The sequence below is a fragment of the Struthio camelus genome, chromosome 39, assembly GCF_040807025.1.
Source record: "Struthio camelus isolate bStrCam1 chromosome 39, bStrCam1.hap1, whole genome shotgun sequence".
NCBI lineage: Eukaryota > Metazoa > Chordata > Aves > Struthioniformes > Struthionidae > Struthio > Struthio camelus.
Genome location: NC_090980.1, coordinates 84,721 through 108,661, shown reverse-complemented (window position 1 = coordinate 108,661; position 23,941 = coordinate 84,721). Strand labels below are relative to the sequence as shown.

The 23,941-nt window shown below is 73.2% G+C and overlaps 2 protein-coding genes across 9 annotated transcripts; both read left to right on the top strand.

Annotated features, from left to right (window-relative positions):
* Nucleotides 1-81: 81 nt before the first annotated feature.
* NECTIN2 (nectin cell adhesion molecule 2) lies at nucleotides 82-10,713 on the top strand. Of its 8 annotated transcripts, XR_011137220.1 has the most exons (8): nucleotides 82-146; nucleotides 1,220-1,573; nucleotides 2,629-2,925; nucleotides 6,384-6,528; nucleotides 7,258-7,321; nucleotides 8,302-9,127; nucleotides 9,205-9,264; nucleotides 9,337-10,713. XR_011137220.1 is itself a non-coding variant. In XM_068924268.1 (6 exons), exons 1-6 carry the CDS (start codon nucleotides 101-103, stop codon nucleotides 8,572-8,574), a joined length of 1,179 nt encoding a protein of 392 aa, XP_068780369.1. In that variant the 5' UTR covers nucleotides 82-100; the 3' UTR covers nucleotides 8,575-10,713. The 8 variants fall into 8 exon arrangements, 2 of the variants coding, with proteins under 2 accessions (XP_068780369.1, XP_068780372.1); XR_011137218.1 differs by having other exon boundaries at nucleotides 8,302-9,116; nucleotides 9,150-10,713; XR_011137219.1 differs by having other exon boundaries at nucleotides 9,205-10,713.
* Nucleotides 10,714-13,879: 3,166 nt separating this feature from the next.
* Nucleotides 13,880-21,822, top strand: TOMM40 (translocase of outer mitochondrial membrane 40). Its single transcript, XM_068924242.1, has 9 exons — nucleotides 13,880-14,090; nucleotides 14,204-14,271; nucleotides 15,612-15,704; nucleotides 15,791-15,892; nucleotides 15,978-16,083; nucleotides 17,731-17,853; nucleotides 19,042-19,118; nucleotides 19,198-19,300; nucleotides 21,501-21,822. The coding sequence occupies exons 1-9, from the start codon at nucleotides 13,880-13,882 to the stop codon at nucleotides 21,638-21,640; spliced, it is 1,023 nt and encodes a 340-aa protein (XP_068780343.1). The 3' UTR covers nucleotides 21,641-21,822.
* Nucleotides 21,823-23,941: the final 2,119 nt, after the last annotated feature.

The window sequence follows — 23,941 nt, the reverse complement described above, 5'->3', positions numbered from 1 at the left end:
GGCGGGGCCTGGGGGTGGGCGGGGTCTCTACCTGGCCGGGCGGGGCGGGACGGGTCGCGGGCGGGGTCAAACCGGGCCGGGCAGAGCGGAGCCGCCGCCGATGGCCGCCGCCGCCGCCGCGCTGCTGCTGGGCTGCCTGCTCTGCGGTAAGGACCCCGGGACGCCTGGGCCCCCGGTGCGTCCCCTCCTCCTTCCCCCCTCCCCGGGACCTCCCAGGCACGCGAGGGGCCCAGGCGTCCGAGGGGCCCAGGCGTCCGAGCCGCTCCCACCCCCGCCCCGCGCTGCAGCCCCGTCCGTCATTCACCCCGCGCGCCTGGGCCCCCCGGACGCCTGGGCCCCCCCAGAGCCCCCAGTAGTTGGGTGGCCCCGGACGCCTGAGCCCCCAAAGGCCCCAGTGGTTGAGCCCCCACCCCCACCCCCCCCGGACGCCTGGGCCCCCTGGATCCCTCAGCAGTTGGGTTCCCCCAGACATCTGGGTGCCCCGGATGCCTGGGCCCCCTAGAGCCCCTAGTGATTGAGTCCCCGGACACCTGGGCCCCCCGGACACCTGGGTCCCCAAAGCCCGTGGTGGTTGGGCCCCCTGGAGTCCCCGGACACCTGGGCCCCCCGGACACCTGGGCCCCCAAAGCCGGCGGTGGTTGGGCCCCCCGGACACCTGGGCCCCCCGGACACCTGGGCCCCCAAAGCCCGCGGTGGTTGGGCCCCCCGGACACCTGGGCCCCCCGGACACCTGGGTCCCCAAAGCCGGCGGTGGTTGGGCCCCCCGGACACCTGGGCCCCCTGGACACCTGGGCCCCCAAAGCCCGCGGTGGTTGGGCCCCCCGGACACCTGGGCCCCCCGGACACCTGGGCCCCCAAAGCCCGCGGTGGTTGGGCCCCCCGGACACCTGGGCCCCCCGGACACCTGGGTCCCCAAAGCCCCCGGTGGTTGGGCCCCCCGGACACCTGGGCCCCCCGGACGCCTGGGCCCCCTGGATCCCTCAGCAGTTGGGTTCCCCCGGACATCTGGGTGCCCTGGATGCCTGGGCCCCCTAGAGCCCCTAGTGATTGAGTCCCCGGACACCTGGGCCCCCCGGACACCTGGGTCCCCAAAGCCCGCGGTGGTTGGCCCCCCCGGACACCTGGGCCCCCCCGGACACCTGGGCCCCCCGGACACCTGGGCCCCCCCGGAGTGCCCGGACGCCTGGGCCCCCTGGAGCCGACGCGCGGGTACCCGCAGGGGCCGGCGGCCAGCGGGTGAAGGTGCGGGAGGAGGTGGTGGCGCTGGTGGGCGAGGAGGCCGTGCTGCCCTGCCTGCTGGGCGCCGCGGGCCCCGGCGTCCGGGTGAGCCAGGTGACGTGGGTGCGGAGCGGCGGCGGCGGTGGGCGGCGGAGCGTGGCCGTGCTGCACCCGCGCCTGGCGCCCAGCTACCCCGGCGAGGGCGGCGGGCGCCTGCGCTTCCGCGGCCGCTCGCTGCTGGACGCCACGCTGCTGCTGGGGCCCCTGCGCCTGGCCGACCGCGGCGTCTACACCTGCGAGTTCGCCACCTACCCCGACGGCACCGAGGGCGCCAGCACCCGCCTGCTGGTGCTGGGTGAGCCGGGGGGCAGCCCGGACGCCTGGGCCCCTCTGCTGGGTGGACGGGGGGGCAGCCCGGACGCCTGGGCCCCTCTGCTGAGTGGGACGGGGGGCAGCCCGGACGCCTGGGCCCCTCTGCTGGGTGGGACGGGGGGGCAGCCCGGACGCCTGGGCCCCTCTGCTGGGTGGGACGGGGGGCAGCCCGGACGCCTGGGCCCCTCTGCTGGGTGGGACGGGGGGCAGCCCGGACGCCTGGGCCCCTCTGCTGGGGGAGCCAGGGGGGCAGCCCGGACGCCTGGGCCCCTCTGCTGAGTGGGACAGGGGGGCAGCCTGGACGCCTGGGCCCCTCTGCTGAGTGGGACGGGGGGGCAGCCTGGACGCCTGGGCCCCTGTGCTTGGGGAGGAGGGGCAGCCCGGACGCCTGGGCCCCTCTGCTGGGTGGGACGGGGGGGGCAGCCCGGACGCCTGGGCCCCTCCGCTGGGTGGGACGGGGGGCAGCCCGGACGCCTGGGCCCCTCTGCTGGGGGAGGAGGGGGAGCCCAGACGCCTGGGCCCCTCTGCTGGGTGGGACGGGGGGGGCAGCCCGGACGCCTGGGCCCCTCCGCTGGGTGGGATGGGGGGCAAGCCCGGACGCCTGGGCCCTTTTGCCACTGAGGTGGGGGCAGTGGGGATGGGGATGTACCCGGACGCCTGGGCCCCTCGTCACCGGGGTGAGGGCAGCGGGGGGGTGGCGCGCCCGGACGCCTGGGCCCCTCCGCCCCCGGGGTGAGGGCAGCAGGGGGGTGGCACGCCCGGACGCCTGGGCCCCTCGTCACCAGGCTGAGGGCAGCGGGGGGGGGGGGGGGGTGGCGCACCCGGACGCCTGGGCCCCTCGTCACCGGGGTGAGGGCAGCGGGGGGGGGGTGGCACACCCGGACGCCTGGGCCCCTTGTCACCGGGGTGAGGGCAGCGGGGGGGTGGCGCGCCCGGACGCCTGGGCCCCTCGTCACCGGGCTGAGGGCAGCAGCGGGGGGGGGTGCGGCGCCCGGACGCCTGGGCCCCTCCGCTCAGGCTCCCGCTCCCGCCCGGCAGCCAAGCCGAGGAGCCAGGCGGCGGCGCTGGCGGTGGCGCCCGGCAGCCTGCCCGTCCCCGTGGCCACGTGCACGGCGGCCGGCGGCCACCCGGCCGCCAACGTCACCTGGGAGTCGCCGGTGGGCGGCAGCGCGGAGGCCGAGGCCGAACCCGCCGGCCCCGACGGCGCCGTCACCGTCACCAGCCGCTTCAGCCTCGTCCCCAGCCCGGCCGCCGACAAGCAGCGCGTCGTCTGCGTCGTCCGCCACCCCGGCCTGCCGCGGCCCCAGCGCCTGCCCGTCGCCCTCTCCGTGCTCGGTGAGCGCCCGGACGCCTGGGCCCCGGGGTGGGCGGGGGGCGACGCGCGCCCGGACGCCTGGGCCCCGGGGCGGTGCGGGGGGAGACGCGCGCCCGGACGCCTGGGCCCCGGGGCGGTGCAGGGGAGACGCGCGCCCGGACGCCTGGGCCCCGGGGCGGTGCGGGGGGCGACGCGCGCCCGGACGCCTGGGCCCCGGGGCGGTGCGGGGGGCGACGCGCGCCCGGACGCCTGGGCCCCGGGGCGGTGCGGGGGGAGACGCGCGCCCGGACGCCTGGGCCCCGGGGCGGTGCAGGGGAGACGCGCGCCCGGACGCCTGGGCCCCGGGGCGGTGCGGGGGGAGACGCGCGCCCGGACGCCTGGGCCCCGGGGCGGTGCGGGGGGAGACGCGCGCCCGGACGCCTGGGCCCCGGGGCGGTGCGGGGGGCGACGCGCGCCCGGACGCCTGGGCCCCGGGGCGGTGCGGGGGGAGACGCGCGCCCGGACGCCTGGGCCCCGGGGCGGTGCGGGGGGCGACGCGCGCCCGGACGCCTGGGCCCCGGGACGGTGCGGGGGGAGACGTGCGCCCGGACGCCTGGGCCCCGGGGCGGTGCGGGGGGAGACGCGCGCCCGGACGCCTGGGCCCCGGGGCGGTGCGGGGGGAGACGCGCGCCCGGACGCCTGGGCCCCGGGGCGGTGCGGGGGAATACACGTGCCCGGACGCCTGGGCCCCGGGGCGGTGCGGGGGGCGACGCGCGCCCGGACGCCTGGGCCCCGGGGCGGTGCGGGGGGCGACGCGCGCCCGGACGCCTGGGCCCCGGGGCGGTGCGGGGGGAGACGCGCGCCCGGACGCCTGGGCCCCGGGGCGGTGCAGGGGAGACGCGCGCCCGGACGCCTGGGCCCCGGGACGGTGCGGGGGAATACACACACCCGGACACCTGGGCCCCGGGGTGGGCGGGGGGCGACGCGCGCCCGGACGCCTGGGCCCCGGGGTGGGCGGGGGGTGACGCGCGCCCGGACGCCTGGGCCCCGGGGCGGTGCGGGGGGCGACGCGCGCCCGGACGCCTGGGCCCCGGGGCGGGGCGGGGGAATACACATGCCTGGACGCCTGGGCCCCGGGGCGGTGCGGGGGGCGACGCGCGCCCGGACGCCTGGGCCCCGGGGCGGTGCGGGGGGCGACGCGCGCCCGGACGCCTGGGCCCCGGGGCGGTGCAGGGGAATACACGTGCCCGGACGCCTGGGCCCCGGGGTGGGCGGGGGGAGACGCGCGCCCGGACGCCTGGGCCCCGGGGCGGTGCGGGGGGCGACGCACGCCCGGACGCCTGGGCCCCGGGGTGGTGCGGGGGAATACACACACCCGGACGCCTGGGCCCCGGGGCGGTGCGGGGAGAGACGCGCGCCCGGACGCCTGGGCCCCGGGGCGGTGCGGGGGGAGACGCGCGCCCGGATGCCTGGGCCCCGGGGCGGTGCGGGGGGAGACGCGCGCCCGGACGCCTGGGCCCCGGGGCGGTGCGGGGGGCGACGCGCGCCCGGACGCCTGGGCCCCGGGGCGGGGCGGGGGGCGACGCGCGCCCGGACGCCTGGGCCCCGGGGCGGGGCGGGGGAATACACGCGCCCGGACGCCTGGGCCCCGGGGCGGTGCGGGGGGAGACGCGCGCCCGGACGCCTGGGCCCCGGGGCGGTGCGGGGGGAGACGCGCGCCCGGACGCCTGGGCCCTGTCGCTCGGGGACGGGTCGCGGTGCACGAGGACACGCCGCGTTGCACGGGCACGTGCCGCGTTGCACGAGGGCGCACCATTTCGCTCGGGGACGAGTCGCGCCACGTTGCACGGGGACAAACGGCCTTGCACAAGGATGCACTGCGTTGCACGAGGGCCAGCTGCGGTGCACGGGCACAGACAGCGTTGCACGAGGATGCACCGCGTTGCACGGGGACGCCCCCCGCCGTGTCCCGCGCCCGGGGCTGAGCCCTCCTCGCCCCCGCGGAGCGGCCGGCCCGGCAGGCGACGTGCGGGGTCGTGCAACGTGCGGGGGCTCACGCGACGGTGCGCGGTCGTGCGATGCACGAGGTCGTGCAACAGCGCGCGCTTGTGCAACGCCCGGCGTCGTGCACCGTGCGCGGTTGTGCGAGCAGCGCCACGGGTGTAGTCGTGCAACGTGTCGCGTCACGCAACAGCGCGCGGTCGTGCGACGCCCGGGGGTCGTGCGACGGCGCGCGGTTGTGCGACACCCGGGGTCGGGTGACGGCGCGCGGTTGACTCCGCCCTCCGGGCCCCTGGACTCTGCTCCCGCCGCGCCGGGTGGGGGCCCAGGCGTCCGGGCTGCCGCGGTTTCCGTCTCTGAGTCAGCGTCGCCGGCGGGGGGGGGGGGGGTTCCCCGCTGCCCGGACGCCTGGGCCCAGCTGCCAGGGCGCTGGCTGACGCGGGGGCTTTCCCAGCCCTGCCCCCCCCCCCCCCCCCGTGGGACCCAGGCGTCCGAGGCGCCCTGCCCCCACCTGGGACTAGAGTAAACAGGGCGGGCCCAGGCGTCCGGGAGGGCCCAGGTGTCCGGGTCCCATGTCCTGGGGAGGGCCCAGGCGTCCGGGGAGGGACCCAGGTGTCTGGGTGGGCCCAGGTGTCCGGGTCCCGTGTCCTAGGAGGGCCCAGGCGTCCGGGTCCTGCATCCTGGGGAGGGCCCAGGCGTCCGGGAGGGCCCAGGCGTCCGGGTCCTGCATCCTGGGGAGGGCCCAGGCGTCCGGGAGGGCCCAGGCGTCCGGGTCCTGCATCCTGGGGAGGGCCCAGGCGTCCGGGAGGGCCCAGGTGTCCGGGTCCTGCATCCTGGGGAGGGCCCAGGCGTCCGGGTCCCGTGTCCCTGGGGCAGGGGGAGGGGGGAGTTCGGGTCTGAGGAGGGCCCAGGTGTCCGGGAGGGCCCAGGTGTCCGGGTCTCGTGTCTCGGGGAGGGCCCAGGCGTCCGGGAGGGCCCAGGCGTCCGGGTCCTGCATCCTGGGGAGGGCCCAGGCGTCCGGGTCCCGTGTCCCTGGGGCGGGGGGAGGGGGGAGTTCGGGTCTGAGGAGGGCCCAGGTGTCCGGGAGGGCCCAGGCGTCCGGGTCCCGTGTCTCAGGGAGGGCCCAGGCGTCCGGGAGGGCCCAGGCGTCCGGCTCCCGCGTCTCGGGGAGGGCCCAGGCGTCCGGAAGGGCCCAGGCGTCCGGCTCCCGCGTCTCGGGGAGGGCCCAGGTGTCCGGCTCCCGCGTCTCGGGGAGGGCCCAGGCGTCCAGGAGGGCCCAGGCGTCCGGGTCTCGTGTCTCGGGGAGGGCCCAGGCGTCCAGGTCCCGTGTCTCAGGGAGGGCCCAGGCGTCCGGGAGGGCCCAGGCGTCCGGCTCCCGCGTCTCGGGGAGGGCCCAGGCGTCCGGGAGGGCCCAGGCGTCCGGCTCCCGTGTCCCCGGGGTGGGGGGGGTGGAGGGGGGGGCTGGGGTGCCAGCTCGCCGTCCCCTCCGTCCCCGCAGCGCAGCCCCGGAGCGACGGGGCCAGCGCCACCGGCGCCATCGTCGGGGGCATCATCGCCGGCATCGTGGCCGCGGCCGTGGTGGCCACCGCCGGCGCCATCTGCCACCAGCAGCGCAAGAACCGCACGGCCCGCGGCGCCGACGAGTGAGCGGGGACGGGACGGGGGGGGGCTGCCGCCCGGACGCCTGGGCCCTTTCCCCGGACGCCTGGGTCCCCCTCCCCGGACGCCTGGGTCCCCCTCCCCGGACACCTGGGCCCCTCCCCGGATGCCTGGGCCCCTCCCTGGACGCCTGGGCCCCCCCCGGACACCTGGGTCCCCCCCCCCGGACACCTGGGTCCCCCCCCAGACGCCTGGGCCCTTTCCCCGGACACCTGGGCCCCTCCCGGACACTTGGGCCCTTTCCCCGGACACTTGGGCCCTTTCCCCGGACGCCTCGGTCCCCTCCCCGGACGCCTGGGCCCCCCTCCCCGGACGCCTGGGCCCCCCTCCCCGGACACCTGGGCCCTTTCCCCGGACGCTGGGGCCCCCTGTCCGGACGCCTGAGTCCCCCCCCCCCCCAGACGCCGGGGCCCCTCATCCCGGACGCTGGGGCCCCTCCCGGACGCCTGGGCCCCTTCACGGACACCTGGGCCCCCTCCCTGGACGCCTGGGTCCCCCTCCCCAGACACCTGGACCCTCCCCGGACACGTGGGACTCAGACACTGGGCCCTCCCGGACACCTGGGCCCTCCCCCTCCCCGAGACACGGGACCCGGACGCCTGGGCCCTCCTGGGACCCAAACCCCCCCCTCCACCCCGGGGACACGGGACCCGGACGCCTGGGCCCTCCCCAAGACGCGTGTCGAGCCCTGACGCCCCCCCCCCCCGCCGCAGCCTCGACGCCCCCCCGCCCTACAAGCCGCCCCCTCCCCGCGAGAAGCCGCAGGAGCCGCCATGGGTAAGTGCCAGGGCCGGACGCCTGGGCCCCCCCTCCCGGATGCTGGGCCCCCCTCCCCGGACGCCTGGGTCCCTCTTGCTGGACACCTGGGCCCCCCCGGATGGTGGGCCCCCCTCCCCGGACGCCTGGGCCCCCCTCCCCGGACACCTGGGCCCCTCCCCGGACGCCTGGGTCCCTCTTGCTGGACACCTGGGCCCCCCCGGATGGTGGGCCCCCCTCCCTGGACGCCTGGGCCCCCCTCCCCGGACACCTGGGCCCCTCCCTGGACGCCTGGGCCCCTCCCGGATGCCTGGGCCCCCCCTGGATGGTGGGACTCCCTTCCCGGACGCCTGGGCCCCCCTCCCCGGACACCTGGGCCCCTCCCTGGACGCCTGGGCCCCTCCCGGATGCCTGGGCCCCCCCTGGATGGTGGGACTCCCTTCCCGGACGCCTGGGCCCCTCTCCCCGGACGCCTGGGCCCCTCCCAGACACCTGGGTCCCCCTCCCCGGATGCCTGGGCCCCTCGCTGGACACCTGGGCCCCCCCTGGATGGTGGGCCCCCCTCCCCGGACGCCTGGGCCCCCCTCCCCGGACGCCTGGGCCCCTCCCAGACACCTGGGTCCCCCTCCCCGGACGCCTGGGCCCCTCGCTGGACACCTGGGTCCCCCTCCCCGGATGCCTGGGCCCCTCGCTGGACACCTGGGCCCCCCCTGGATGGTGGGCCCCTCTCCCCGGACGCCTGGGCCCCCCTCCCCGGACGCCTGGGCCCCTCCCAGACACCTGGGTCCCCCTCCCCGGACGCCTGGGCCCCTCGCTGGACACCTGGGCCCCTCCCGGATGCCTGGGCCCCTCGCTGGACACCTGGGCCCCCCCTGGATGGTGGGCCCCTCTCCCCGGACGCCTGGGCCCCTCTCCCCGGATGCCTGGGCCCCCCTCCCCGGACGCCTGGGCCCCTCCCGGACGCCTGGGCCCCCCCCAGCCCCGACCCCGCTCCCCCGCAGGCCCCCGAGTCCCAGCTGCTGCCCCTGCGGCCGCCCGGAGCGGAGGCGGCGCCTGCCGAGGCCGGAGGGGCCCCGGCGTCCGGGCGAGGAGGGGCCCCGGCGTCCGGGCGGGCGCCACCGCCGCGGTACCGCGAGCGGCCGGAGCCGGGTGACGGTGACGGTGACGGTGACGACGGGGACGGTGACGACTACGCGGAGCAGCTGGAGCCCCTGTACGGGGCGGTGGCCGACCCGTCCGGCGCCTTCGTCATGTCGCCGGCGCTGTACGTGTGAGCGGCTCCCGCCGCCTCCGCCCCAGTTTGGTCCCAGTTCGGCCCCGGGTCGGCCCCAGTTTGGTCCTGGGTCGGTCCCGGTTCGATCCCAGTTCATTCCCAGGTCGATCCCAGTTTGATCCCGGGTCGATCTCAGTTCAGTCCCGGGTCGATCCCAGTTCAGTCCCGGGTCGATCCCAGTTCCATCCCAGTTTGATCCCAGTTCCATCCCAGTTCAGTCCCGGGTCGATCCCAGTTTGATCCTGGGTCGGTCCCCGTTCGATCCCAGTTCATTCCCAGGTCGATCCCAGTTCAGTCCCAGGTCGATCCCAGGTCGATCCCAGTTCAGTCCCGGGTCGATCCCAGTTCAGTCCCAGTTCCATCCCAGTTTGATCCCGGGTCGATCCCAGTTTGATCCCAGGTCGATCCCAGTTTGGTCCCAGGTCGGTCCCGGTTCGATCCCAGTTCATTCCCAGGTTGATCCCAGTTTGATCCCGGGTCCATCCCAGTTCAGTCCCGGTTCGATCCCAGTTCGATCCCGGGTCGATCCCAGTTCAGTCCCAGGTCGATCCCGGGTTGATCCCAGTTCAGTCCCAGGTCGATCCCGGTTCGATCCCAGTTCGATCCCAGTTCAGTCCCAGGTCGATCCCAGTTCGATCCCAGTTCGGTCCCAGGTCAATCCCGGTTCGATCCCAGTTCGGTCCTGCAGCAGGTTTGATCCCGGTTTGATCCCAGTTTGATCCAAGTTCGATCCCAGTTCGGTCCCAGTTCGGTCCTGCAGCAGGTTTGATCCCAATTTGATCCCGCTTCGATCCCAGTTCAATCCCAGTTCAATGCTACGGCGGGTTCGATCCCGGTTCGATCCCGGTTCGATCCCAGTTGGATCCCGCTTCGATCCCGGTTTGATCCCGGTTCAATCCTATGGCAGGTTCAATCCCAGTTCGATCCTGGTTTGATCCCAATTTGATCCCGGTTCGATCCCACTTCGATCCCAGTTGGATCCCGGTTCAATCCTGGTTCAATCCTGGTTTGATCCCACAGCAGGTTCGATCCCGGTTCGATCCTACGGTGGGTTCAATCCTGGTTTGATCCTGGTTTGATCCCAGTTCAATCTCGCTTCGATCCCAGTTCAATCCCAGTTCGATGCTATGGCAGGTTCGATCCCAGGTCGATCCTGGTTCGATCCCAATTTGATCCCGGTTTGATCCCACTTCGATCCCAGGTCAATCCCGGTTCGATCCCGGTTCGATCCTGCAGCAGGTTTGATCCCAATTTGATCCCAGTTTGATCCCAGTTCAATCCCAGTTTGATCGTGGTTCGATCCTGCAGCAGGTTTGATCCTGGTTTGATCCCAGTTCGATCCCGGTTCGATCCTGCAGCAGGTTTGATCCCAATTTGATCCCAGTTCGATCGCAGTTCAATCCTGGTTCGATCCTACAGCGGGTTCGATCCCAGTTCAATCCCGGTTTGATCCCAGTTCAATCCCAGTTCGATCCCAGTTCGATCCTGGTTCGATCCTGCAGCAGGTCTGATCCCAATTTGATCCCAATTTGATCCCAGTTCGATCCCAGTTCGATCCTGGTTCGATCCTGCAGCAGGTTTGATCCCAATTTGATCCCAGTTTGATCCCGGTTCGATCCCAGTTCAATCCCAGTTCGATCCTGGTTCGATCCCGCAGCAGGTTCGATCCCAGTTCGATGCCGGTTCGATCCCAATTTGATCCCGCAGCGGGGTCGATCCCGGTTCGATCCCCCAGTTGGATCCCGGTTGGATCCCGCGGCCGGTTCGGGGCCGGGATTTGGGGTCAGGGCTGGGCTGGGGGGGCCGGTTTGGGGCCAGTTTGGGGGGTTTCGGGGCTGCTCTGAGGTTTTGGGGCCGCTTTGGCGGGGTTTGGGGGCCGGTTTGGGGGTTTGGGGGCCGGTTTGGAGCTTTTGGGGCCGGTTTGGAGCTTTTGGGGCCGGTTTGGGGGTTTCGGGGCTGGTTTGGGGGCCGTTTTGGGGCTGGTTTGGAGCTTTTTGGGCTGGTTTGGAGCTTTTGGGGCCGGTTTGGGGGTTTGGGGCCGGTTTGGGGGTTTCGGGCCGGTTTTGGGGCCGGTTTGGGGGGTTTTGGGGCCGGCCGGCTCTCGCGCTTCCTCGCAATAAAGCTGTTGGCGGCGGTGTCGCGGCCGGGCCGTCTCATCGCTCTTCCATAGGGTCCTATAAGGGGTGGTACGGGGGGGGGGTCACAGGGGTCCCCTATAGGGTCGGGGGCTGCGTCCCCTATACGATCGGCCATGGGGGTCCCCGAAGATGCTGCGCGCGGTCACGGCGACCCCCCCCCCCAGTGGGACCCGTATAGGGCTGGGGATCCCTATAGACGCCCTATAGGGCCGGGGCGGCCCCCTATAGATGCCCTACAGAGTGTCTGCGGGGGGGGGTCCCCCATAGGGCTGGGGGCCCATATAGCTGCTCCATACAGTGGAGGACTCCCTGTAGACCCCCCCATAGCGCCGGGCGTCCCCTATAAGTGACCCATAGGGCTGGGGGCCCTATAGTCCCCCCCCATAGGGGCCAGGGGTCCCCTATAGACCCCCCCATAGGGGTAGGGGGTGCCCTATAAACCCTCCCTAGAGTGGGGGGGTCCCTATAGATGCCCCACAGGACCAGGACAGTCCCCTATAGATCCCCCTCATAGAGCCAGAGTTGACCCTATAGACGACCCATAGAGCTGGAGCAGACCCCTATAGCCCCCTATAGGGCCAGAGTCCCCTATAGCCCCCCCATAGGGCTGGAGCAGACCCCTATAGCCCCCCCATAGGGCTGGAGCGGTCCCCTATAGCCCCCCCATAGGGCTGAGGGTCCCCTATAGACAACCTATAGGGCTGGAGCAGACCCCTATAGCCCCCCATAGGTCCAGGGTCCCCTATAGCCCCCCCATAGGGCCGGGGGTCCCCTATAGCCCCTATAGGGCCGGGGTCCCCTATAGCCCCCCTATAGGGCCGGGGTCCCCTGTAGCCCCCCATAGGGCTGGGGGTCCCCTATAGCCCCCCCATAGGGCGGGGGGTCCCCTGTAGCCCCCCATAGGGCTGGGGGTCCCCTATAGCCCCCCCCATAGGGCCGGGGTCCCCTATAGCCCCCCTATAGGTCCGGGGTCCCCTATAGCCCCCCCATAGGGCCGGGGTCCCCTGTAGCCCCCCCCATAGGGCTGGGGGTCCCCTATAGCCCCCCCATAGGGCCGAGGTCCCCTATAGCCCCCCTATAGGGCCGGGGTCCCCTATAGCCCCCATAGGCCCCCCCCACCCCCCCCCGGCGGTTGCCATGGCGAGCGGCGCCCCGCGGGGGCGGAGCGCGGTCCTCCCCCGCCCCAAGATGGCGGCGCCCGTGGCGGCCCCTCTGGCCCCGGCGCCCTTGCGGACTCTATGGCCGGGCGGCCCGCGCGCGCCGGCGCCCTGACCTTGCGCTCCTCGCAACCGAACCTGCTGCGAGCGCGGCGCCGCCGCCGCTGGCCAATGGGAGCCGGGCTGGCGCGCGGCGGGGCGGGGCGATGTCAAACCGTAGCCAGTAGCAACGCGGAGCGGCGGGCGGGGCGGAGCCTGGCCAATGAAAGGCATGGCGGAGGGGGGGGTGGGGCTCGTGGGGACGGCAGCCAATAGCAGCCGGGCGGCAGGCCGGAAGGGGCGGGCCCGCAGCGCGCCGCGGCCCGGCCCGGGCGAGCGCCCGGCGGAAGTGGGCGGTGCTCAGGGCGGCACCAACCAATAGGCGCGCGCGGCGGGCAGAGCGGGGGGCGGGCTGGGCGCCGGGCCGGCCAATAGGAGCGCGCGGGGGGCGGGGCCAGGCAGCAGGCGGGTTCGGCTGCGCCCCGGCTCCTGGCGCCGCTGCCGCCGCCGCCGCGTGAGTGCGGCGTGGGGGGGGGGGCGACATGTCGCGACAGAGCGGGGGGGGGCAGCGACCGGGGGGGGCGAGCGGGGCCCGGGGGGCGGTTATGGGGCGGGAACGGGTCCTGGGGGGCAGTTGGGGGGCGTTTGGGGGGGTTGTGGGGCAGGAACGGGACCTGGGGGGCAGTTGGGGGGCGTTTGGGGGGGTTGTGGGGCGGGAACGGGACCTGGGGGGCGGTTGGGGGGCGTTTGAGGGGGTTGTGGGGCGGGAACGGGTCCTGGGGGGCAGTTGGGGGGCGTTTGGGGGGGTTGTGGGGCGGGAACGGGACCTGGGGGGTAGTTGGGGGGGGTTGTGGGGCAGGAACGGGACCTGGGGGGCAGTTGGGTGGGTTGTGGGGCAGGAACGGGTCCTGGGGGGCAGTTGGGGGGGGTTATGGGGCAGGAACGGGACCTGGGGGGCAGTTGGGGGGCGTTTGGGGGGGTTGTGGGGCGGGAACGGGTCCTGGGGGGCAGTTGGGGGGCGTTTGGGGGGGTTGTGGGGCAGGAACGGGACCTGGGGGGCAGTTGGGGGGCGTTTGGGGGGGTTGTGGGGCGGGAACGGGTCCTGGGGGGCAGTTGGGGGGCGTTTGGGGGGGTTGTGGGGTGGGAACGGGTCCTGGGGGGCATTTGGGGGGCGTTTGGGGGGGTTGTGGGGCGGGAACGGGTCCTGGGGGGCAGTTGGGGGGCGGTTGGGGGGGTTGTGGGGCGGGAATGGGACCTGAGGGGTGGTTGGGGGGCATTTGGGGGGGTTGTGGGGCGGGAACGGGACCTGGGGGGCGGTTGGGGGGCGTTTGGGGGGGTTGTGGGGCAGGAACGGGACCTGGGGGGCAGTTGGGGGGCGTTTGGGGGGGTTGTGGGGCGGGAACGGGACCTGGGGGGCGGTTGGGGGGCGTTTGAGGGGGTTGTGGGGCGGGAACGGGTCCTGGGGGGCAGTTGGGGGGCGTTTGGGGGGGTTGTGGGGCGGGAACGGGACCTGGGGGGTAGTTGGGGGGGGTTGTGGGGCAGGAACGGGACCTGGGGGGCAGTTGGGTGGGTTGTGGGGCAGGAACGGGACCTGGGGGGCTTTTGGGGGGCATTTGGGGGGGTTATGGGGCAGGAACAGGACCTGGAGGGCGGTTGGGGGGCGTTTGAGGGGGTTGTGGGGCAGGAATGGGACTTGGGGGGCAGTTGGGGGGGGTTGTGGGGCAGGAACGGGACCTGTGGGGCAGTTTATGGGGCAGGAGTTGGGGGCTGTTGAGGGGCTATGGGGCAGGAATTGGGGGGCTGTTCGGGGGGGTTATGGGACAGGAGTTGGGGGGCGGCCGGGGGGTTACGGGCAGCAGTTGGGGGGTGGCTGGTGGGTTGTGGGGCAGCAGTTGGGGGGCAGCAGGTCCCGCAGCCCCCCCCGTTTCCCCCCCCCCCAGCAGCCGCCGCCGGATCCGGCCCGGGAAGCGCCATGGGGAACGTGCTGGCCGCCGGCTCGCCGCCCCCCCCCGGCCCCGGCCTGCTGCCGGCCCCCCCGGGGCTGGCGCCGCCCCCCGGCAGCGGCCTGGGCCCCCCCGCGCCCCCCCGGCCCCCCGGCGCCGCCCCCCACGACGCCCCCCCCGCCGCCGCCGGCCCCCTGCCCAACCCCGGCGCCTTCGAGGAGTGCCACCGCCGCTGCAAAGGTGGGGACGCGGTGGGGGGGTTGGGGGGGGGAGGGTGCCCCACGGCGCGCCGTGGGGCCGGGCGCGCCGTGGGGCGGCGGCGGGGGGTGACACCCCGCTCCCCCCCCCCCCAGAGCTCTTCCCGGTGCAGATGGAGGGCGTCAAGCTGACGGTGAACAAGGGGCTCAGTAACCACTTCCAGGTAGGGCCGGGACGCGTCCCCTCCGGGCTGCCCCTCACCCCGGCGTCGGGGACCGGGGAGGGGGGACGCGTCCCCTCCGGGCTGCCCCTCACCCCGGCGTCGGGGACCGGGGAGGGGGGATGCGTCCCCTCCGGGCTGCCCCTCACCCCGGCGTCGGGGACCGGGGAGGGGGGACGCGTCCCCTCCGGGCTGCCCCTCACCCCGGCGTCGGGGACCGGGGAGGGGGGACGCGTCCCCTCCGGGCTGCCCCTCACCCCGGCGTCGGGGACCGGGGAAGGGGGACGCGTCCCCTCCGGGCTGCCCCTCACCCCGGCGTCGGGGACCGGGGAAGGGGGACGCGTCCCCTCCGGGCTGCCCCTCACCCCGGCGTCGGGGACCGGGGAGGGAGGACGCGTCCCCTCCGGGCTGCCCCTCACCCCGGCGTCGGGGACCGGGGAGGGGGGACGCGTCCCCTCCGGGCTGCCCCTCACCCCGGCGTCGGGGACCGGGGAGGGGGGACGCGTCCCCTCCGGGCTGCCCCTCACCCCGGCGTCGGGGACCGGGGAGGGGGGACGCGTCCCCTCCGGGCTGCCCCTCACCCCGGCGTCGGGGACCGGGGAAGGGGGACGCGTCCCCTCCGGGCTGCCCCTCACCCCGGCGTCGGGGACCGGGGAGGGGGGGGGGAGGGACACACACCCCGCATGTGCCCATCCCCACGGCGTCAGGCCCTGCGTGCCCCTCCATCCCCACGGCGTCAGGCCCCAAGTGGGGACACTCGCCCCGCCCCCACCGCGTGCCCATCCCCATGGTGTCAGGCCTCGGGACGGGGGGGACACACACAGGCTACGTACCCATCCCCACGGTGTCAGGCCCTGCGTGCCGATCCCCACGGCGTCAGGCCCCGGGACGGGGGGGACACACACACACTCCACGTGCCCATCCCCACGGCGTCAGGCCCCGTGTGCCCATCCCCACGGCGTCAGGCCCCGGGACGGGGGGGGGGACACACGCACACACACTCCACGTGCCCATCCCCACGGCGTCAGGCCCCACGTGCCCATCCCCACGGCGTCAGGCCCCACGTGCCCATCCCCATGGCGTCAGGCCCCGCGTGCCCATCCCCACGGCGTCAGGCCCCAGGACGGGGGGGACACACACACACACACTCCACGTGCCCATCCCCACGGCGTCAGGCCCCGGGACGGGGGGGACACACACACACAGTCCACGTGCCCATCCCCACGGCGTCAGGCCCCGGGACGGGGGGGGACACACACACACGCACACACGGTCCACGTGCCCATCCCCACGGCGTCAGGCCCCGCGTGCCCATCCCCACGGCGTCAGGCCCCCGCCCGCAGGTGAACCACACCGTGGCGCTCAGCACCGTCGGCGACTCCAACTACCACTTCGGGGCCACCTACGTGGGCACCAAGCAGCTCAGCCCCACGGAGGTGAGCGCCGGGGGGGGGACGACGTTTTTGGGGGAGAAAAGGGGACGTTTGTCATTGTCACCGTGTCCCCCCCTCCCCCCCCCCAGGCCTTCCCGGTGCTGGTGGGCGACATGGACAACAGCGGCAGCCTCAACGCCCAGGTGATCCACCAGCTGACGGCCCGTCTGCGCTCCAAGGTGGCCTTCCAGGTGGGCGGCGGGGCGCCGTGGGGCGGGGCGGGGGGGGACGTGTCCCCCGTGTCCCCCGTGTCACCCGTGTCCCCCCCCCCCGCAGACGCAGCAGGCCAAGTTCGTCAACTGGCAGGTGGACGGCGAGTACCGGGGGGGCGACTTCACGGCCGCCGTGACGCTGGGCAACCCCGACGTGCTGCTGGGCTCCGGTCAGCGGCCCCCCCCGAGCGCCGGGGGGCGGCTGTGGGGTCCGGGGGGCGGCTGTGGGGTCCGGGGGGGAGGCTGTGGGGTCTGGGGGGGCGGCTGTGGGGTCCGGGGGGCGGCTGTGGGGTCCCGGGGTTTGGTTGGGATCCTGGGGAGCAACTGGGATCGAGGGAGCGGTGGTGGGATGCCAGGAAGTGGGTGAGACACCGGGAAGCGGTGGTGGGACACCGGGAGGCGGTGGGGACACCAGGAAGCGGTGGGGACTCTAGGAGGCGGTGGTGGGACACCGGGAAGTGGTGGGGACACTGGGAGGCGGTGGTGGGACACCAGGAAGCGGTGGGGACTCTAGGAAGCGGTGGTGGGACACCGGGAGGCAGTGGTGGGACACCGGGAAGTGGTGGGGACACCAGGAAGCGGTGGTGGGATACCAGGAGGCGGTGGTGGGACACCAGGAGGCGGTGGTGGGACACTGGGAAGCGGTGGGGACTCCAGGAAGCAATGGTGGGATACCAGGAAGCAGTGGTGGGACACCGGGAAGTGGTGGTGGGACACCAGGAGGTGGTGGGGACACCAGGAAGCAGTGGGGACTCTAGGAAGCAGTGGTGGGACACTGGGAAGTGGTGGGGACTCCAGGAAGTGGTGGTGGGACACCAGGAGGCGGTGGGGACTCTAGGAAGCAGTGGTGGGATACCAGGAGGCGGTGGTGGGACACCGGGAAGCAGTGGTGGGACACCGGGAAGCGGTGGTGGGACACGGGGAAGCTGTGGGGACTCCAGGAGGCGGTGGTGGGACACCGGGAGGCGGTGGTGGGACACCGGGAAGCTGTGGGGACTCCAGGAGGCGGTGGTGGGACACCAGGAGGCGGTGGTGGGACACCAGGAAGCAGTGGGGACACCAGGAAGCAGTGGGGACACCAAGAAGCGGTGGTGGGACACCAGGAGGTGGTGGTGGGACACTGGGAAGCGGTGGGGACTCCAGGAAGCAATGGTGGGATACCAGGAAGCAGTGGTGGGACACCGGGAAGTGGTGGTGGGACACCAGGAGGTGGTGGGGACACCAGGAAGCAGTGGGGACTCTAGGAAGCAGTGGTGGGACACTGGGAAGCGGTGGGGACTCCAGGAAGTGGTGGTGGGACACCAGGAGGCGGTGGGGACTCTAGGAAGCAGTGGTGGGATACCAGGAGGCGGTGGTGGGACACCGGGAAGCAGTGGTGGGACACCGGGAAGCGGTGGTGGGACACGGGGAAGCTGTGGGGACTCCAGGAGGCGGTGGTGGGACACCGGGAGGCGGTGGTGGGACACCGGGAAGCTGTGGGGACTCCAGGAGGCGGTGGTGGGACACCAGGAGGCGGTGGTGGGACACCAGGAGGCGGTGGGGACTCCAGGAAGCGGTGGTGGGACACCAGGAGGTGGTGGTGGGACACCGGGAAGCAGTGGGGACACCGGGAAGCGGTGGTGGGACTCCAGGAGGCGGTGGTGGGACACCAGGAAGCAGTGGGGACACCAGGAAGCAGTGGGGACACCAAGAAGCGGTGGTGGGACACCGGGAGGCGGTGGTGGGACACCGAGAAGCGGTGGGGACACCGGGAGGCGGTGGTGGGACACCGGGAAGGGGTGGCGGGCGCGCGCGCGGCTGACGGCGCCGGCCGGCAGGCATCCTGGTGGCGCACTACCTGCAGAGCGTGACGCCGGCCCTGGCGCTGGGCGGCGAGCTGGTGTACCACCGGCGGCCCGGCGAGGAGGGCACCGTCGTCTCCCTGGCCGGGAAGTACACAGGTGACGGGGTGGACGGGGACGGGGTGGACGGGGACAGGGTGGACGGGACAGGACGGGAGAAGACAAGATGGGACGGGACAAGATGGGACGGGACAAGACGGGACGGGACAAGATGGACGAAACGGGGAGGAACGAGACGAGACAGGACGAGACGGGATGGGACGAAAGGGGAAGACAAGATGGGAAGGGACAGGACGGGACAGGAGGGGACAAGATGGGGCAGGATGGGACAGGAGGGGATGTGACGGGATGGGATGGGACGGGACAGGAGGGGACAAGATGGGGCAGGATGGGACAGGAGGGGACGCGACGGGATGGGATGGGACGGGAGAAGATGGGAAGGGACGGGATGGGACAGGAGGGGACAAGATGGGGCAGGATGGGACAGGAGGGGACGCGACGGGATGGGATGGGACGGGAGAAGATGGGAAGGGACGGGACGGGACAGGAGGGGACAAGATGGGGCAGGATGGGACAGGAGGGGACGCGACGGGATGGGATGGGACGGGAGAAGATGGGAAGGGACGGGAGGGGATGGGACGCGACAGGACAAGATGGGACGGGAGGGGACGGGATGGGCAGGACAGGATGGGAGAAGACAAGATGGGAAAGGACGGGACAAGATGGGACGGGAGGGGACAGGAGGGGACGGGCCGGGATGGGACAAGATGGGGCGGGAGGGGACAGGACGTGACGGGATGGGAGGAGAAGACGTGATGGGAAGGGACGAGACGGGACAAGATGGGAGGGGATGGGACAGGACGAGAGGGGACACAACGGGACGGGGGGACGGGAGAAGACAAGATGGGAAGGGACGGGACAAGACGGGACGGGAGGGGACGGGACAAGACGGGACGGGACAAGATGGACGAAACGGGGAGGAACGAGACGAGACAGGATGGGACAAGATGGGACAGGAGGGGACGGGCCGGGATGGGAGGAGAAGACATGATGGGAAGGGACGAGACGGGACAAGATGGGAGGGGATGGGACAGGACGAGAGGGGACACAACGGGACGGGGGGACGGGAGAAGACAAGATGGGAAGGGATGGCCCAGGAGGGGACGGGACGGGCCGGGACAAGACGGGACGGGAGGGGACGGGACGGGAGGGGACGGGCCGGGCCGGGGTGGGAGGAGAAGACGAGACGGGCCGGGCCGGGCCCGCCGCGCTCACCCCGCCGCGCAGCACCCAACTGGATCGGGACGCTGACGGTGGGGCAGGCGGGAGCCCACGCGACCTACTACCACAAAGCCAACGAGCAGGTAGGGACGGGAGGGGACGGGAGGGGACGCGGCGGCCCCGTCCCACCGCCCCCGTCCCACCGCCCCCGTCCCGCCCCAGCTGCAGGTGGGCGTCGAGTTCGAGGCCAGCACCCGCGTGCAGGACACCAGCGTCTCCTTCGGCTACCAGCTCGACCTGCCCAAGGCCAACCTGCTCTTCAAAGGTAGCCTGTCCCCCTCCGGTGCCACCGTCCCCCTCGGCCGTGGTGCCACCGTCCCCCTCCGGTGCCACCGTCCCCCTCGTCCGTGGTGCCACCATCACCCCCGTCCGCCCTGCTGCCATCATCCTGCTCATCCATGGTGCCACCGTCCCCCTCGTCCGTGGTGCCACCATCACCCTTGTCCATGGTGCCACCATCACCCCCGTCCGCCCTGCTGCCGTCATCCTGCTCATCCATGGTGCCACCATCCCCCTCGTCCGTGGTGCCACCATCACCCCCATCCGTGGTGCCCCCATCACCCCCGTCCGCCCTGCTGCCGTCATCCTGCTCATCCGTGGTGCCACCGTCCCCCTTGTCCATGGTGCCACCATCCCCCTCATCCGTGGTGCCACCATCACCCCCGTCCGCCCTGCTGCCATCATCCTGCTCATCCATGGTGCCACCGTCCCCCTCGTCCGTGGTGCCACCATCCCCCTCATCCGTGGTGCCACCATCACCCCCGTCCGCCCTGCTGCCATCATCCTGCTCATCCATGGTGCCACCGTCCCCCTCGTCCGTGGTGCCACCATCACCCTTGTCCATGGTGCCACCATCACCCCCGTCCGCCCTGCTGCCGTCATCCTGCTCATCCATGGTGCCACCGTCCCCCTCGTCCGTGGTGCCACCATCCCCCTCATCCGTGGTGCCACCATCACCCCCGTCCGCCCTGCTGCCATCATCCTGCTCATCCATGGTGCCACCGTCCCCCTCGTCCGTGGTGCCACCATCACCCTTGTCCATGGTGCCACCATCACCCCCGTCCGCCCTGCTGCCGTCATCCTGCTCATCCATGGTGCCACCATCCCCCTCGTCCGTGGTGCCACCATCACCCCCATCCGTGGTGCCCCCATCACCCCCGTCCGCCCTGCTGCCGTCATCCTGCTCATCCGTGGTGCCACCGTCCCCCTTGTCCATGGTGCCACCATCCCCCTCATCCGTGGTGCCACCATCACCCCCGTCCGCCCTGCTGCCATCATCCTGCTCATCCATGGTGCCACCGTCCCCCTCGTCCATGGTGCCACCATCACCCCCGTCCGCCCTGCTGCCATCATCCTGCTCATCCATGGTGCCACCATCCCCCTCGTCCGTGGTGCCACCATCACCCCCGTCCGCCCTGCTGCCATCATCCTGCTCATCCATGGTGCCACCATCCCCCTCGTCCGTGGTGCCACCATCACCCCCGTCCGCCCTGCTGCCATCATCCTGCTCATCCATGGTGCCACCGTCCCCCTCGTCCGTGGTGCCACCATCACCCCCGTCCGCCCTGCTGCCGTCATCCTGCTCATCCGTGGTGCCACCGTCCCCCTCGGCCGTGGTGCCACCATCACCCCCGTCCGCCCTGCTGCCGTCATCCTGCTCATCCATGGTGCCACCGTCCCCCTCGTCCGTGGTGCCACCATCACCCTTGTCCATGGTGCCACCATCACCCCCGTCCGCCCTGCTGCCATCATCCTGCTCATCCATGGTGCCACCGTCCCCCTTGTCCATGGTGCCACCATCACCCCCTTCCACCCTGCTGCCGTCATCCTGCTCATCCATGGTGCCACCATCCCCCTCGTCCGTGGTGCCACCATCACCCCCGTCCGCCCTGCTGCCATCATCCTGCTCATCCATGGTGCCACCGTCCCCCTCGTCCGTGGTGCCACCATCCCCCTCGTCCATGGTGCCACCATCACCCCCGTCCGCCCTGCTGCCGTCATCCTGCTCATCCGTGGTGCCACCGTCCCCCTCGTCCATGGTGCCACCATCACCCCCGTCCGCCCTGCTGCCGTCATCCTGCTCATCCGTGGTGCCACCGTCCCCCTTGTCCGTGGTGCCACCATCACCCCCGTCCGCCCTGCTGCCATCATTCTGCTCATCCGTGGTGCCACCGTCCCCCTCGTCCATGGTGCCACCATCACCCCCGTCCGCCCTGCTGCCATCATCCTGCTCATCCATGGTGCCACCATCACCCCCATCCGTGGTGCCACCATCACCCCCGTCCGCCCTGCTGCCCTCATCCTGCTCATCCATGGTGCCACCATCCCCGTCGTCCGTGGTGCCACCATCACCCCCTTCCGCCCTGCTGCCATCATCCTGCTCATCCATGGTGCCACCATCCCCGTTGTCCGTGGTGCCACCGTCCCCCTCGCCCGCGCTGCCACCGTCCCCGTCGTCCCGCCAGGCTCCGTGGACAGCAACTGGGTGGTGGGGGCCGTGCTGGAGAAGAAGCTGCCGCCGCTGCCGCTGACGCTGGCCATGGGCGCCTTCCTCAACCACCGCAAGAACAAGTTCCAGTGCGGCTTCGGCCTCACCATCGGCTAGAGCCTCCTCCTCCTCCTCGGCTTCGGCGTAAGACCCCCCCCTCCGCCCCGGGGGTCCGCGTCCCGGCCGGCGACCCCAGCGCCCGCCTGCTCCTGCCGCCCGGGGGGGCCGGGTCCTGCCCCGGCGCCGTGGGGCGGGAGGCGCTGCCCCAGGGGGGCCGGTCCCCCCCCCCACCCCCCCCCAAAAAAAAACAACCCCCCAACTCTCGCCCACCCCAGCGGGGAGGGGAAGGTGCCACCGCGTCCCCGTCCCCCCCTGCTCTGTCCCCCTCCCCGCCGCGCCGGACGCTCAATAAACAGCCGGCGGCGGGTCGACGCTTGGTCCTTTCCCCGCGCCGGCGCGGCGCGGTCCCGTTTCGGGACCCCGCTTCCACCCCCGGAGGTGACCGGGGACACCCCCCCCCCGGCACCGGCCCGACCCCAAAGGGAACCCCCGGAGCGGGGACGCCGGGGCCCCTGGACCCTGTTGTGGCCACCGCCACCGGCCTGGGGACGTTGGGGACACTGGGGCCGAGCTGCCTGGGGACGCCAGAGCCTGACCCCGAGACACTTGGGGACACGGGACCTGACCCCGAGACACTTGGGGACATCGGGACCCCAATCCTGAGCCACGTGGGGACACCGGGGCCTGACCCCGAGACACTTGGGGACATCGGGACCCCAATCCTGAGCCACGTGGGGACACCAGGCCTGACCCTGAGACACTTGGGGACACCAGGGCCTGACCCCGAGACACTTGGGGACATCGGGACCCCAATCCTGAGCCACGTGGGGACACCGGGCCTGACCCCGAGACACTTGGGGACATCGGGACCCCAATCCTGAGCCACGTGGGGACACCGGGCCTGACCCCGAGACACTTGGGGACACCAGGCCTGACCCCGAGACACTTGGGGACACGGGACCTGACCCCGAGACACTTGGGGACATCGGGACCCCAATCCTGAGCCACGTGGGGACACCGGGCCTGACCCCGAGACACTTGGGGACACGGGACCCCAATCCTGAGCCACGTGGGGACACCGGGGCCTGACCCCGAGACACTTGGGGACATCGGGACCCCAATCCTGAGCCACGTGGGGACACCGGGCCTGACCCCGAGACACTTGGGGACACGGGACCCCAATCCTGAGCCACCTGGGGACACCGGGCCTGACCCTGAGACACTTGGGGACACCAGGGCCTGACCCCGAGACACTTGGGGACATCGGGACCCCAATCCTGAGCCACGTGGGGACACCGGGCCTGACCCCGAGACACTTGGGGACATCGGGACCCCAATCCTGAGCCACCTGGGGACACCGGGCCTGACCCCGAGACACTTGGGGACATCGGGACCCCAATCCTGAGCCACGTGGGGACACCGGGCCTGACCCCGAGACACTTGGGGACATCGGGACCCCAATCCTGAGCCACGTGGGGACACCGGGCCTGACCCCGAGACACTTGGGGACACGGGACCCCAATCCTGAGCCACCTGGGGACACCGGGCCTGACCCTGAGACACTTGGGGACACCAGGGCCTGACCCCGAGACACTTGGGGACATCGGGACCCCAATCCTGAGCCACGTGGGGACACCGGGCCTGACCCCGAGACACTCGGGGACATCGGGACCCCAATCCTGAGCCACGTGGGGACACCGGGCCTGACCCCGAGACACTTGGGGACATCGGGACCCCAATCCTGAGCCACGTGGGGACACCGGGCCTGACCCCGAGACACTTGGGGACATCAGGACCCCAATCCTGAGCCACGTGGGGACACCGGGGCCCCGACCTGGACCCACCTGGGGACACCAGGGTCCTGAGCCATCTGGGGACACCGGGGCCTGACCCCGACCCACCTGGGGACACTGAGACCCCAATCCTGAGCCACCTGGGGACACCGGGACCCCAAGCCACCTGGGGACACCAGGACCCCAATCCTGAGCCACCTGGGGACACCGGGGCCCCAACCCTGATCTACTTGGGGACACCGGAGCCTGACCCCGACCCACCTGGGGACACCGGGGCCCTGACGCCAGCTCCGACCTGCCTGGGGACACCAGGACCCTGAGCCACGTGGGGACACTGGGGCCCCCAGCTGCCATCCCCCAGCGGCCTGGGGACACCGGGGGCCCAACCCTGACCTGTCTGGGGACACCAGCCCCAACCCCGAGCCACGTGGGGACATTGGGGCCCTGACCTCGACCCACCTGGGGACGCCGGGGCCTGACCTCAACCCGCCTGGGGACACCAAGCCCCGACCCCGAGCCACGTGGGGACATCAGGTCCTGACCCCGACCCACCTGGGGACACCAA

Excerpts from the sequence above, each read along its gene's own strand:
- NECTIN2 (XM_068924268.1), top strand. The coding sequence starts at position 101 with ATGGCCGCCGCCGCCGCCGCGCTGCTGCTGGGCTGCCTGCTCTGCG. Across the intron at positions 6,529-7,257 it reads ACGGCCCGCGGCGCCGACGA|CCTCGACGCCCCCCCGCCCT; the intron begins GTGAGCGGGGAC and ends CCCCCGCCGCAG. Across the intron at positions 7,322-8,301 it reads AGCCGCAGGAGCCGCCATGG|GCCCCCGAGTCCCAGCTGCT; the intron begins GTAAGTGCCAGG and ends GCTCCCCCGCAG.
- TOMM40 (XM_068924242.1), top strand. The coding sequence starts at position 13,880 with ATGGGGAACGTGCTGGCCGCCGGCTCGCCGCCCCCCCCCGGCCCCGGC. Across the intron at positions 14,091-14,203 it reads GTGCCACCGCCGCTGCAAAG|AGCTCTTCCCGGTGCAGATG; the intron begins GTGGGGACGCGG and ends CCCCCCCCCCAG. Across the intron at positions 15,893-15,977 it reads GCTCCAAGGTGGCCTTCCAG|ACGCAGCAGGCCAAGTTCGT; the intron begins GTGGGCGGCGGG and ends CCCCCCCCGCAG.